This window comes from Cervus elaphus, chromosome 20 (assembly GCF_910594005.1).
Source record: "Cervus elaphus chromosome 20, mCerEla1.1, whole genome shotgun sequence".
NCBI lineage: Eukaryota > Metazoa > Chordata > Mammalia > Artiodactyla > Cervidae > Cervus > Cervus elaphus.
Genome location: NC_057834.1, coordinates 114,135,129 through 114,150,767, shown reverse-complemented (window position 1 = coordinate 114,150,767; position 15,639 = coordinate 114,135,129). Strand labels below are relative to the sequence as shown.

The 15,639-nt window shown below is 46.2% G+C and overlaps 1 protein-coding gene across 1 annotated transcript; it reads left to right on the top strand.

Annotated features, from left to right (window-relative positions):
- Positions 1 to 4,146: 4,146 nt before the first annotated feature.
- Positions 4,147 to 11,818, top strand: GPX7 (glutathione peroxidase 7). Its single transcript, XM_043877662.1, has 3 exons — positions 4,147 to 4,357; positions 9,053 to 9,314; positions 11,055 to 11,818. The coding sequence occupies exons 1-3, from the start codon at positions 4,223 to 4,225 to the stop codon at positions 11,216 to 11,218; spliced, it is 561 nt and encodes a 186-aa protein (XP_043733597.1). The 5' UTR covers positions 4,147 to 4,222; the 3' UTR covers positions 11,219 to 11,818.
- The last annotated feature ends 3,821 nt before the right edge of the window (positions 11,819 to 15,639 follow it).

The following is a 15,639-nucleotide window of genomic DNA, read 5'->3' as shown; positions in this document are numbered from 1 at the left end:
TCACCCTTCCAGTGCCTCTGACCAAAAACTTTTTTTTTTTTGGACCAAAAACTTTAAAATCATCTGTGATTATTTTGTTTCTCTCAAACCTTACATCCAACCTGTCAGGAAATCCTTTCGCCTCTACTTTCAAAATACATTCAGAATCTGGACTACATCCCACTGCTTCCGCTGCCATCACTTTGGCCTAAGACTCTATGTTGTCCCCCTCCCCACTGGGATGACTGCAGTAGCCTTCTGACTAGTCTCCTTATTTCAATACTGCAGTCAGACTGATTCTGTTAAAATAGAAATGTCATTCCTGTGCTTAAAACTCTTCAAGGGCTTCCCACCTCACTCAGATTCCAAGCCTATGTCTTTATAGTGGCTATTAAGTCTCTGCCCCCACTCCTATCCCATTACCTCTCTAACCTCATGCCCTGTTATTCCTCCCCTCCCTCACTCCACTGCAGCTACACTAGCCTCCTTGCTGTTCTCCAAACACATCATTTCCTGCCTCTAGGCCTTTTACTTGTTTTATCTACCTGGAATGTTACTTTTCTTCAAGTTTTCTCTCCTTTGCTCTCTTTTTTCCAATCTTTGCCCAAACCACTTTTCCAGTGACAATTCCTGATCTTTGAAATAACATTGCAATCCCTTCCCACCACCACCACATTTTCTATCCCTCTCTCTTGCTTGTCACCATCTAATGTACTGTATGTTCCATATTATAATTTTTAATTATTATCCTTTCCTGCCCCGATTAGAATGTAAGTTCAAGAATTTTTTTGCCTGTTTTGTTAACTACTATATTCCTGGCCATGAAATTAGTGTCTTGTACATAGTAGGTATTCAACAATTTCTTGAACAAATGAAACATTAGTAAGTATTCTGGGATGTGCTATGCTAAGTCGCTTAGTCATGTCTGACTCTTTGCAACCCCATTGATGGGGGCCCACCAGGCTCCTCTGTCCATGGGGATTCTCCAGGTAAGAATATTGGAGTGGGTTTCCATGCCCTCCTCCAGGGGAATCTTCCCAACCCAGGGATCAAACCCAGGACTCCTGCATTGCAGGTGGATTCTTAACCAGCTGAGCTACCAGGGAAGCCCAGTGAGTATTCTAAATATCCATAAAAAGCTTCTTTGAGTTTATTATAGGGAAGAGGAGTATGGGGGATCCAGGATTGAGTCCTCTACTCCTCCAGATGCTCAGCTGAGACCATGGGTGCATTTGTCTGAGCCTGGAGGTCTCATGTTTGTGTCAATGGACTACCTAGAAACATCTGTGCTCTTTCAGAAACACCAAAAATTTATACAGTGGACTGAAAATAAAATGATAAAATATATGGATGTGTGCTAAGTTGCTTCAGTTGTGTCCAACTCTTTGCAACTCTATGAATTGTAGCCTGCCAGGCTCCTGTCCATGAATTCTCCAGGCAAGAATACTGGAGTGGGTTGCCTTGCCTTCCTCCAGGGGACCTTCCCAACCCAGGGATCAAACCTGCATCTCTTATGTCTCCTGCATGGGCAGGCAGATTCTTTACCACTAGCACCATCTGGGAAACCTAGTAAAATATATACTGTTGGCTAAAATCAACATTTCTTATTAGATTCCAGTATAGACAAGTAGTAAAAGTCACCAGAACATTTAAGAAAAATGAGTATTTACTGAATAGCTAGCTTGTGCCAGGGTGGGGGTGGGGGGCACAAAGATGATTCGGGTATGATGGGGTGATAGACCATGGAAACAGACAACTACACAATATTATCATCAGCTCACTAACAGGAAAATGTCCTAAGTACAAAGGCAACAGAGAGGAGAGGATGATTAAGTGCAGCCACAGAGAAGGATGTTATCTGAGCTGGGTTCTGAAGCATGAACAAGAAGGAGGGAAATGCCCTGTGAGAAATTTACAAGCGAAATTTACAAATTCACCACAATTCCGCTGCCCCCCCCCACCCCCTCTGCTTACTAGAAATGCCTAGGTATCTGAATTGTAACAGGAAATAGGTTGGCCAAGCTTGCAAAACTCCCAGGTTTTGTGGGGCAGAATTTGAGAACTCCTGGTGATTGGGACTTGCAAGGAAAGGCTGAGTGAAAGGGACAGATGGCAGGAAGTGAGACCAAAAGATTCACAAGGGCAGGGCAGAGAAGAGGGGACCATTTTATTACACAGGACCCATCACAGCCTCAAGACTCCCATAAGACATGGGGAAGGAGAAATATGAAGGCAGGAATACTTTATTTTTGCCTTGGCCCTTGCCTAGAGCAGCCATTTTCCTATTCTCCACACCTCCTTAAAATGTCTGCTTCTGAAGAGAGAAGCTGCCCTGGTGTACAGAAAGAGCTCATGTTCTTAATCTGAAGGCCCGGGTTTGAGTCCTGTCACCTGCATAACCTTATGCCCAGCTTCAAAACCTTTGCCTGCCATACTCTAGAGCATGAAGTCCAAGCTCCTTGGCTTGGCTCTCCAGACCCTTCTTCTTCTGGCCCCTGATGACCCCTCCAGCCTCATCTATCGTTTACCCCTTCTCACCGAACAGCCAAGTACTTCTTCTGGGTTCTGTGTCTTCGCAGACAGTTACCTCGGTTGACATCTTTCCCCTCCTCCTTCCCAAGCTGGAGAATTCCCATTCCTCTTTGAAGACATGATCCTGGTGTTAACCACCTCCATGAGGCTTTCCCTGGTGGCTAGGTTAGCAATGGTCTCAAAACCCCAGAATTTCCTCTATCACAGAGTGTGGAACACATCTGCTCTTGCCTCTTCCTATCCAGAGGACTCTTTCTGCAACACAGGACTCACTGTCTCTCCCCTGCTTAAAAAAAAGCAGCAGCAGCTTCGGGGAATTCCCTAGCGGTTCAGTTAGGGAACTGAACCGCTAGGTTAGGGCTCTTCAGCTTTCCCAGCTGAGCGCCCAGGTTCAGTCCCTGGTCAGGGAACAAAACATACCAAAACCCACAGGGCCTGAAAAAAAGCAGCTTTATTTCTTGGCTTAAGGATCATAATCTTCACTGTGGCCTGTCAGGACTGTGTGACCTCACACCTACCTGCCTCCCTGTCTTCTCTTCTTATCCTTTGCATGAAAGGCACCTAGAGCACCTCGAGCAGGACCTGGTATAGAACTGGAAGAAGCGTTTGTTGAGTGACTGTAGAAGTGCTTAGTCCATACTGCATTACATGAAAGCTCTAGTTTTCTCACACCAGCTTCTGAGCCCCTGGAGAGGGTCAGCATTCAGGACCATGCTTGGCACTTAGTGGGGCACCCTAAGGGTTTTCCAAGTTTGGAAGACACTGTGACATGGTTCCTGGAAGCCCCATCAGGGAAGACTTGGAACACCAGCTGTTGGGAATGCTGTCAGTGAAGAGCCTTTTACTGTCAGCCACGCACCACAGACACCTTGGTTCCTGTCATACCTCTTCCCAGATGGCCCCACAACCCATGAGAGATGAAGGCAGGGATATAAAGGCCTGGTCTGGTCATCTTCGCTCATCTGGGGACAACTCTGACGGGCCATTCTAGCTCCAGAGCCCCTGCAGGGTCAGCCACGACTGTCCTTGAGCCTGCATGGAGCTCTGGGCTTCTGCTCATTCCGCTTCCTTCCCGCCCTCCACAGGTGTTCATCCCAAGGGCACTCCCCCACAAACATCCTGCACTGCAAATCTCCATCTCAGAATCTGCTTCCCAGGAATCCAACCTGAAATTCGCCCTGTCTTGTCTTCTTTGTCCCATTACTTTTAGGGAATGTTCATTCATTCACCCAAAGTTCATAGGCACCATTCAAAACGTTTCACATCCATTTTTCTATTGCGATCATTCTGTCCTGTCTAGGTGCGTCAGGAAGGAAACGGATGAGAAACTGGGGCCCAGAAAGGGGAAGCGACCAGCCAAAGGGCACTAATCAGAAGGGGAGCTCCCACATGCAGTTTTTCCACTCCGTTTCCCTGCATCCTGGAACAAGAGGAAACCTCATTGAGACGAATTCGGGTCTCAGTGGTCAGAATCCTGAAACCATGGCTCTGGGGTCGGGGAAGGGGCGCGGAGCCCAGCACTCCTGCAGTACAGATGGGGAGACCGAGGTCCAGAGGCCGGCGCTCCACCGCCCGCTGGGAAGAAGGGGGCGCGTCCTGCCTGGAGGGCCGCGTGGCGCCGGGGCCGCCCCCTCCTGCCTCCCGCCCCCGCGGCGCCCGTGCCCCCTGCCCTGCCTCTGCCCTCGCCACGCCGCCTGCTCCGGAGCGAGTCATGGTGGCGGCACGGGCGGCGGCGTGGCTGCTCCTGGCTGCGGCGGCCTGCGCGCCGCGGGAGCAGGACTTCTACGACTTCAAGGCCGTCAACATCCGGGGCAAGTTGGTGTCGCTGGAGAAGTACCGAGGCTCGGTGAGTGTCCGCCCGCCGGGCCTCGGCGCCGCCCCGCCGGACCCTGGCCGGGGAGCCGGGCGCCCAGGACCCTGCCGGATGGGGCTCCGTGGGGCTCGGGGGGTTCGGTCACCCAGCCCTGGCGCCCCGCCCCCACCCAGGCATCCCCCCCGGGCGTGGCGCCCCCAGATCCTCGGCCGGGTCTGTCCCATGACTACGTGGCACAGCCCGGCGTGCGCGGTGAAACCCGAAACTCTCGCTGCTCGCGCCGATTTCCCTCCCAGCGCTTTTGGGCAGCGGGGCGCAGCCAGTCACGCACCGGTTTAAAAATTAACAGTAGCAGCCTTTGTCTCTCCCATCCCCAGTTTCCGCGACCGGAACAGAGGCCGTTAGCGATATTAAGTGCAGTGAGAACACTATGGAAATGAAAGCTCGGTGCGGAGGAAGTTATCATTTCAGAGGCACCGGTACCTTACACATCATCTTTTCGAGCAGCGGTCCCCAACCTTTTTAGCACCAGGGACTGGTTTCATTAACGACATTTTTTCAGAGGGTGTGGGTAGTTTCAGGATGATTCAAATGCCTTACATTCATTGTGAACTTTATTTCTCTTATTATTACATCAGCTCCACCTCAGGTCATCAGGCAATAGAGCCCAGAGGCTGAGGAGCCCAGTTTTAGAGTACATTAAGGCCCAGAGATGGAGGGTCACACAGCGCTAGAAAGCAGGAAGCCTGGCGGAGAACTGCCCATCCATCTGTGGTCTCCTCTAGGCAAACTTTTAAGATGGCAGCTCAGGTTGAGATGGAAGAGCCATCCAGTCTAATTGCTACCTCCTTAGAGAAGGGGCATCTCAGCTCAGAGAGGCCTTGAGAGAGGAAGTGTGCCTGGGTGAGTCTTTGAAATAAGAGTGAGTTTTAGCAAAACCAAGAAGAGCATTTCAGGCAAAGAGAACTGTCAGTACCAAGTGGAACCGACTCTTTGCCACCCCATGGACTGTAGCCTGCTAAGTTTCTTTGCCCATGGAGTTCTCTAGGCCAGAATACTGGAGTGGATAGCCATTCCCTATTCCAGGGGATCGTCCCAACCCAGGGATTGAACCCAGGTCTCCTGCTTTGCAGGTGGATTCTTTACCATCTAAGCCACCAGGGAAGCAAGGCTCAGAAATAAACAGCAAGAAGGGTGATGACGGGTAGTGAGGTCCTCAAGCAGTTGTGCTTGAAGGAGTATAAAGCATGACACTGAAAGATGAGGCTGAAGAGAGTAGGGAGTGATCAAAAGGGGCCTTAAACACTTTATTCAGAGACCTAAATGTTTCACTGTGTGAAACGAAGAGCCCTCCAAGTTCACTTCTCAAGGTAGACCTGGGTCTGTGTGTGGAAAGGGTATGGAGTTGGTCTCTAATGGACAGGTAGGCTCAGCCTCCAGGTTTGGATGAACCACACAAGAAAATGGCTGTTAGCAATCTTCCAGGAGCAAGGCCATCTTCAATGAAGAAAGTACTCTCTACCCCTTGAAATTCTCAATTATGCTGGGAGTCCTGGGGACAGTAGCCCTTGTCCAGGTTGCCCCCCTCCCCAAGGTATTGTGAGGTTCAAATGACATGCAGTGTGGAAACCCCTGGTAGAGTGCTCTGTGCTTGTGTTTCTTGGGCCCCAGCAGAAATCTCATCTAGAACTCAGGGCAACAGCCAGTCAGAGCAGGACCCTTTCCCATTCCGGCCTTCCCTTCCGTCTAGTGCAGCTCTTCAGAGAGCCCCAGGTTTAACACTTGACCAGCTCTACTACTCGTTAACTCATTTATTATTGAGCACCTGCTGTATACTAAGTACCATGCCAGCCCTGAGGGTACAGGGGATGCAACAGTGAACGAAGTGGCTAAGTTTCAATTTTAATAGAGCTTATATGAGGTCGAGAGGAGACATACAGGAAACACAGAACAGAGACACGAACAATATAATTTCTAGTAGTAATAGGTAGTAAGGCAAAAACAGACAAAGACTGTTTTTAGAAGTAATAAGGCATCCAGGATATGAGGAACAGAAATCCTGGAAAAAAATTATCCAGAAAGTGGTCCCAGAATTCTGAATGTTTTCGTCCTCTAGGTCATTGGTAAATCCTAAAAAGCACTGGAGTGAGAGGCCTAGAATTCAATCAGAAAGAAATTTAAAAACAAAAACAAAAAATCCACAAAGTCACCCAGCTGCTAAGAAGTAGAGTTAGAATTTTAGGCCAGGCAGTCCAGTTCCAGGGCCCATGTCTTAATCTCCAGCTTTAGAGGGAAACCAGGAACAGTCAGGCCAGGAAGCTGTAAATGATACTATGAATTAACCCAAGCTTCGTCTGCCCCTTTGGCAGTATGGTCATTCATTCACCTGCAAACAGCTACTGGCTCATTATGTGTATTTTATTATAGGTTTTTTTGTTTTTTAATTAAAAGAAAAAAAAAAACACTGGCTCCCTTACAAATACTACGTGCCTGCCACAGGGAGACATGGCCATATGTGCCCTGGAAACATAGCCATGGGCAAAGTTGTATGACTTGTGTCCTCAGGCACAAACTGGGAGACAGTCCTTCAGACCAGTGTGGAGTGTAGATGAATGCGTGACACTCAGGAATTCCTTTGCCTGTGCTGTGAGGTTATGTACATGTAGGCCTGAGTATAGTGTTTGTGTGCTGCTTAGTCGCTCAGTCATGTCTGACTCTTTGCAACCCCATGAACTGTAGCCTGCCAGGCTCTTCTGTCCAGGGGGATTTTCCAGGCAAGAATATACTGGAGTGGGTTGCCATGCCCTCCTCCTGGGTATCTTCCCAATCCAGGGATCACACCCAGGTTTCCCACATTGCAGGCAGATTCTTTACCATCTGAGCCACCAGGGATATGCCCCCAGTGTGAATGGTTAATTTATTTTGCATATACATGTGAGTTTGCATCTGTACTTATATATGTATATATATAAATTAACTGTGTGTATTTGGGTGTATCTATATTTTTGAAATTCCCAGGTGGTTCAGTAGTCAAGAACCTGCCTGCCAGTGCTGGAGACAGGTTCAATCCCTGAGTTGGAAAGATCCCCTGGAAGAGGAAATGGCAACTCACTCCAGTATTCTTGCCTGGGAAAATCCCATGGACAGAGGAGACTGGTGGGCTATAGTTTGTGGGGCCACAAAGAGCTGGACGTGACTGAGCACGTACACACATCTGTGTTTTGGTCACTTTAAAGATAAGCTTTTTGGATTCAGGCATGGAAATAGAAGTAGGATTTCCCTCTTTCCAAAAATATGGGCAGACACACAAGATGTAGGTTAGAAATAAACAACCTTTAATGCTGTCAGCGCCCAGGGATCCAGCAGAGAAGAAAGAGGAAGACCTCCGACTAGTGAAGGGAGCTAAACGGGTCTCATAATATGGCATACGACGACAAACCAGCCACAGGCTGGGGCCCCAAGAAATGCATGAGGGAGTTACAGCTCAATCGTTCTCATCATCCAGCCCAGTGGTTCTCAGCTGGTGGTGATCTCCCCAGGGGACTTTCAGGAATGTCTAGAGGAGACATTTTTGATTAGTAAGACTAGACGTCTAGTGGGTAGAGGCCAAGGATGTGGCTAAACATTCTACAGTGAACAGGGAAGCCACCTCACAACACAGATTTTCTACCCCCAAATGTCAATAGTGCTGAGGTTGAGAAACCCTGCCCAGCCTGAGCATGTCCAGTGCCCTGAGCTGCCCCTGGCTCTCTATAGAGCCAACTGGTAAAATCCTGCCACTTGTATTATTAAAAGGTAGCCAGATTGATAGGACTTGGCTGCCCAGATACAGGGTAAGATTTTAAATCCTGCAATAATATGTAACCAGAAGCTGAAAAATATAGCATTGGTGCCAAAATTGTAATTGCAGTCATATAATCAAGTTCCATCAGCCAGCTTTATATTTATTACCTAAAGGCAATGAATAAATGTATTATAAGGCAATTATAAATTTAATGGTTAGTCTAGTGAGAGAAGGAAGTGGTATTTGTTTGCTGGAGGGAGAAGGGCAAAAAAGGATTGCCCCGAGGTTCTTGAGATCCTTTTATCAAGAAAACCATGTCTGTCTATGTACCCATTACATAGTTGGTCATTTGTATGTGCACACTTACTCATTCACTCAGCACATACGTTCTAAGACTTTTCCATGTGTCAGCCCCAGTGAAGTGAACATAGCTCCTGCCCTCAGCAGGTTCACATTCTAGAAGGGAGACCAACAAGTATATAGGCAACTCCAATATAGAATGATGACTGCTAGTTGACTGAGCCAGAAATTAAACCCAGGTCTGCCTTTTCTGTCTCCTGTATCACCTCCTGATGGGAGTTCACCAGTATGTATGCGTCTCTCTGTAATGGTGTTCTGTGTTTGTGGGCATGTGTGATGTGTGCTAAAGTATCTTTGTGTCCTGGGCCATAGGCGGACCCATTGATGTCCATTGTGTGCTTATTCTGAGTGTTTATGTATGTGTATGCACACGTATCTGTAAGCCCCTGCATGTTTGATTTCATTTGTGCCTGTGTATATGTGTTTGTGTATATGTGAGAGCACTGTTTACATGTGTATACATTGTGTTCTTGCATATATGAGAGAAAGCTTTCATTGTTGAGGGGTCACACATGTGGGTATGTCAGGACATGTGCCTCTTCTCTGGGTTGTGTATGTGTTTGGGTTTTGTTTTTGCTGCCCAGGTGTCCCTGGTGGTAAATGTGGCTAGCGAGTGCGGCTTCACAGACCAGCACTATCGGGCCCTGCAGCAGCTACAGCGGGACCTGGGGCCCCATCACTTCAATGTGCTTGCCTTCCCCTGCAACCAGTTTGGCCAGCAGGAGCCCGACAGCAACAAGGAGATCGAGAATTTTGCCCGCCGCACATACAGTGTCTCTTTCCCCATGTTTAGCAAGATTGCAGTCACCGGCACTGGTGCCCACCCTGCCTTCAAGTTCCTGACTGGTGAGTCCTGCCTTTCCTTCACCACCCCTCAGCTGGCTGGGCAGCAGAAGCTACCGGCTGGCTGGGTGACCTGGGGCCCCTTCTAGATGCCCCCAGCTGGGTTGACGGTCTATTCTAGCACAAATCTTTGAGGATGAACTGAAGAATATTCCTGCCTAAGAATATCTCCACCCTTACTGCCTTGCAGTTTCCCCCAGAGTCACTCTGCAGGCTTCTCTGCGCTCCTGTTACCATCCACAGGGGCTCCTAGAAGGAAACTGGACTCTCAGATTTTAGCTTCAAACAGGGGACACCACATTCCTGGAGAAGGCTGGCAGGTATCTCCTGTCCTGAGTCAGAGGCAGTCAGTCTGTAGACCACAGGAGGGAAACCTTCTAAGCTAAAATACCAGCTCTTGGGAATTCCCTGGCAGTCCAGTGGTTAGGACTCAACACTTTCACTGCCTTCCAGGGCTTGGGTTCAATGCCTTGTCAGGGAACTGAGATCTCTCAAGCTGTCGGGCACGGCAAAAAAAGCCCCAAAATACCAAAAAAAAAAAAAAAAAAAAGGAAAAGATCTTAGTATTTGAGAAACAGATCTCTTCCCAGAAGCCTGAGAACCACAAAAATGGGGTCATTAGCCAAGCTTGTCATTAAGTCCTGTTTCCTTTCTCAGGCCTTTCCCTTCCTTTGGGGGCTCCATTTTTGCCTCCTCCCACCTCCCACTCCATATCCCTTTTGTGCTTTCATATCCCTCACTGCCCTCCCCCCTAGCCCATTCACCTGAAGCGTACATGACAAACAGCAGTGTTGCAAACCAAAGGTCCCTTACTCAGGCAATTTGAATTTTGCTCTGTGGGTCAGTCCTAATATTCTTTTCCCCCTGTGTGTTTTTATTAGTTCCTTCCCAGTTCCCATAGTTATAGATCAAACCTGGCCATGTTTTAGAAGCACCTGGGGAGCTCTTTAAAATACATTAGCCTGAGACCTACTGAAGCAGGACCCAAGAATCTGTTTAATTATAAGCACCCGCTCCACCACCACCACCATGATTCAGATGCAGCCAGTCCAAGGACTAACATATGGGAACCATTAAGATTAAATCAGGGACTTCCCTGGTGGTCCAGTGGTTAAGACTTCCCTTTCCAATGCAGGGAGCGCTTGTTCGATCCCTGGTGGGGAGAAGCTAAAAATCCATATGCCTCGTGGCCAAAAAACCAAAACATGAAACAGTGTTATAATAAATTAAGTAAATACTCCTTAAAAAAGAATTAAATCAGAGAATAGGTTATAGACTATGCAGTAGTTTGAGGTCATTAATACTTTTTGTTTTTTTGCGGCCACACCATGCAGCATGCAGAATCTAAGTTCCCCAACCAGGGATTGAACCCGTGTCCTCTGTAGTGAAAGCAGAATCTTAACCACTAGACTGCCAGGGAAGTCTCTGAGATCATTAATAAAGGAAGATCAGATATTGTCTTATCAGGCACTTCACAGAATTCTAAAGCAATGGTTCTCAACCTAGGCACCACATTGGAATTTCCTGGAAAACTTTTAGAAAATATTGATGCCTGAGTCTTACCCCCAGAGATTCTTCCTTAAGTGGTCTGTGGGTATGGACTGGACATCGGGATCTTTAAAAGTTCTGCAGTTCATTCTAACTAATAGAACCAGGGCTTCAGGGGAGGGATGGATACTGCTAATGGAGTTCCAGGAGACGGGACACAGAGAAGCACACTTTGCTCTCCTTCCTTTTCTCTAGAGACTTCTGGAAAGGAGCCTACCTGGAACTTCTGGAAGTACCTAGTGGCCCCAGATGGAAAGGTGGTAGGAGCTTGGGACCCAACCGTGTCGGTGGAGGAAATCAGGCCCCAGGTTACAGCGCTTGTGAGGAAGCTCATCCTGAAGAAGCGAGAAGACTTATAACCACTTTCCCTCCTCTCCCCCATCCCCTCCCCCAACCATGCATGAGTGACCAAAGCAAACTCAAATGGTGCTACAAAGGGAGAGACCACTGACTCTCCTCCACTCCTGTCCCCCCTACCCCATCACTCCTATTGGGGAAAAATTCTAGTAGCTTGATTATTTGAATCTTAGAGCAACCTCTAGGAACTCCTGACCAGTGAGAGTTCTTGACCAATGACTCACCAGCCAATAAGAACCTCTAACCCATGAAAATAGGCAAATAGAAGCATTTCAAACAATAATCTCCTACCTATAAAGCAGAGCCAATTCCTACCTCACAGGGCTGTTGTGAGGATGAGGATGAAAAGCCTATGAAAGTGCCAAGGGCAGTGCCAGCTAACCAGGAGGCATTCAATAAATGGTTTCTGCTTATGTACCAAAAAATAAATTGTGATTAATAAAAACTTGAACTCAACATGAATTTATAGCCATGAGAATCCAGGCCAAACATTTGTAGCTGTTACTGTTTTCCTATGTATTTTGTTAAATTACAAAAGTAATACAATTCACTGTAAAATAATACAAGATGATACAAAATAAAAAATGAAAATATCTCCCTCATTTTCTGTACTCTTGGTCCCTGGAGGTAAACTTTTAGCAATTTGGTACAAAGTCTTCTCAGACTTATTTTAATCAAACCAATCATTATTGCCCAATAAGAATTTACTGACCAAAATACACTTCAATTACAGGCAAAGGATATGAATAGGTAATTCACTGAAAAATAGAGATGGATAATGAAGATATGAAAAGATTTTCAGCCTCATTTAAGTTGGAAAGATTTTGTTAAATGATAATACCTGTTGTTGGTAAGGATGCAGGGAAATGGGCATTCACATAAGCTTCTCGTGGGATAACAAACTGGTACAGGTTTTTAGAGGATGACTTGTCAGTATGTTTTAAAACAAAATGTCTACATGCTTTGCTCCATTATTTCTCCTTTTAAAAGACTCCCAAACTGTGCAAATATGTGTTTACAATAATATATATGTACATTGTTCATTATAGTGAAAATTTTATGCAACCTCGTGTCCATCAGTATGGTTTGGTAGCAGATTATGACACAAACCAAATGATACAGTAGTACAGTTGTTCAAATGAATTAATGTCTGTGCTGAAAGTTGTCCAAAAGTGAAAAAAGGCCAGTTATAATGAACATGTGCACACACACAAAACAACATCCAGCATACACAAGAATAATATTTTTATTAAAAATTTCAATGTTAAGTGAGAGAGAGAGGGAGAGAGGGATGTAGACAAAACTTAATTGTTGTTGTCTGTGAGGGCATGGGGTGGAATAACAGGAGTCATTTGCTTTCTTTGTTAGGTATTTTTGTAATGTTTACATTTTGTATGTAAAATATGTATTTCACTTTTATATAAATCTAAAAAAGAGTTATCTAAAAACTGAGGTGATGAGCAAAGTCACTGATCTATAATTTATTGGCCAGTGAGGATTTCATGTCCACTTCTCCCAGTCACTCTTCTAGAAGCAGGAGACTCAGATTCAAGTTCTGGTTGTGTCCTTGACTCACAGACTGAGCAAATGGTTCCCTCTCTGCTGTCTTCCGTTTTCCCACTGGACAGTGAAAGGGTTGAACTGTGCTCACAGTCCTCAAAGCCTACTTTAATATTCCTTCCCCAAAGCTGCTAGAGTAAATGAAGGCTTTCTGTGGGCTGACCACAAACCACCCTGTGGTGGCCTCCAGCCTGTCCTTGCACATGGTTCTGCATGCCCTGGCTTGGCACGTGATCATTTCTGTATATACATGGGCACACACACACACATACACAGGGAAACCCAGCTATCACAGAAATTTTTGTGATGAACATCTCAGAACCACATTCTCAGTGGACGTCTCCCTGACCTCACCCTGCGTGACCTGTCAGCCGCATCTGACATTGCTGACTGTACTGCCCCTCTCCCTGACACGTTCTCTTCCCTCAGCTTTCCCGCCCCTGCCTTCTCTTGGTTTCCCCCGTCTCTCCCGGTGCTCCTTCCTTCTGGGTGTTTGTTAGTGACTCTTCCTCCGCTGCCCACTCCTTCCTGTTGGTCTTCCTCGGGCTTCTAGGCCGGTCCCTTTTCTACTTCATATGTTCTGCCACAGCCATCTCATTTTTTCTCAAGATCTTGTCCACCATCCACACCCTGATGATACCTAAATCTCTACTTTGTATCTACGCTGGACTCATATCCACTTGCCTGTTGGGCACGACCAGAGACACCTCAATTCAGCGTCTCCAGAACTAAGCTCATCACCTCTCCCTGACACACCTGCTCCCCCTTCTCCACAGCCTTCATAAACCCCTTAAGCCCTTCCTTTCACACATCACTCACTCACTCATTTACCACAGTCTCATTCTTTATGCAACTGCCTTCCCTTCTCTCCTCAGCAGAGTGCTTGGCCCTTAGCAGGTTAAACTTAATTGTATGGGAAGCATTTTGAGCACTGGCTCCATGCCGTCTCTGCCTGGACCCTACCTGGAAAACCACAGACAAGCCAACAGTTTCCTGCAGAAGTTTAGAGTCCAGCTGAGGATTTTGCAGTCCCGATTAGACCTTCATTCTAGGTTTTGTCAGTTTTCTGCTGTTCCCAAGCATCCTCTAATGGGCAAGGGTTCCCCTAGGAAAAATCTCACTTTAAGTTATCAACTGTTACCTCAGTCATTGGTTAAGCAATATCTGCTAACAGCTTAGTTTTAAATTAATTCCTTGGTTATCAACTAACGCTTAAATAGTTAATATTTGATTTTCTACTAATGCCTTCATTATCTTCTAACAGTTTACTTGTAAGCCAAATACTGTATGTATTAGGTTATATCTTAGCACTTCACAGTTTAGTTGGAGAAGGATTCATTTCTGACTGTGGATACAGTAAGGCCCTCTGTCTTTTGCTGAACTCTCTTTTCACCTTCAGATGATTCTCATTCACTATCAACTGGTCCAGGTTTCAGAGAAAGAGTGGACCCATCCTGACTGCTTTTTATCTCTCCGAGCTGGACTAGAGTGTGGAGGGAGGAAAGCATGTGTCAGGGGAATTTCTGTAAAATTATGGTTGGAAGGGACATTTGTCCATCAACAAATACTTCTTGGGCATTGCCTATGTGTCAAGTTCTGCATTAGGTTTTAGGGGTACATCAGTGAACAAAACACCCATGTCCCAGCTGTCATGGTGCTAAGAGAATAAAAGAAAATCCAAACATTAAACAAATAATTACACCAATTATTATACAATTATAATTATGATAAGCACCAGGAAGAAGTACAAGAAACTGTGACCATGTATAATACTGGAATGGGTGGCCATTCCCTTCCACAGGGGATCTTCCCAACCCAGGGATAGAATCCAGGTCTCCTGCATTACAGGCAGATTCTTTACCATCTGAGGCACCCCTACCTCTGCAGCTGGGCCCGTAGTAGGTGTTCAAAAGGAATATATTGACTGATTAGACTTCATTATCATCATCTACATCTATTTCTGGATGTCCTAGAGACTGTCTCAACCCCTGCCTCAGCTGGGTTCCCCCTAAAATCTCAAATCCTCCCATGAGAGAGGTGACCAATCTCAGTTAGATGGGAAAGCCTGGTCAGAAGGCCTTTCCTCTAATATCTTAGAATACGAGTGCTCCCTCTGAGCACATGACCAATTGCACCCTGCTGTTCATTCTCCAGAGGGGGTCCCAGGGCCACTGTCATCCCTGGTATTAGTAACAGTTGCATGGGACATACTTATATTTTTAAAATTACTAATTTTTCATATGATATTCAAATTTAACTAGCCATCTTGCATTTTATCTGGTAATGCTAATCCAGGGTTGAATACCACACAATAGGAAGTTGAACTATATAGCCTTCTGATCTGCCTTGTAACTCCCAATGAAAGCAGACTCAGGATTAAAGTCCAAGAATTGAGAACACAGTTAACTGGCTAGTCAATATAACAAATGACAATATCCCCTTACTAGCTGTGTAACATTGGGACAGTCACTTAATCTCCCTGAACCTGCATTGTTTCATCTAGCCAATAAAAGAAAACCAAGATTTTACCTAATAAGTGCTGGACGCAGTGTTAGACACTTCTGTGTGTGTGCTGTCTCCCCTGGAATATTCAGACAAACTTGTGTGTGAAAAAGCACTTTGTAAGTGGAAGTGGGCTGTAAAATATGAAATAGTATTAGCATTAGTGTAGTAGCTATCTGCAGCTGATTTTCTTTACTGGAAACTTGAAGGGAAAGAAGCTTCCCTGGCTTGCTCTTATTGTAGAGAAAAAACACTGTCTGGGATCTAGTGTCTAGGGCAATGATTCTTAACTAAGGGTGATTTTGCTCACCAGGGGACTTTTGACAATGTTTGCAGACAGTTTTGGTTGTCAAACTGGGTG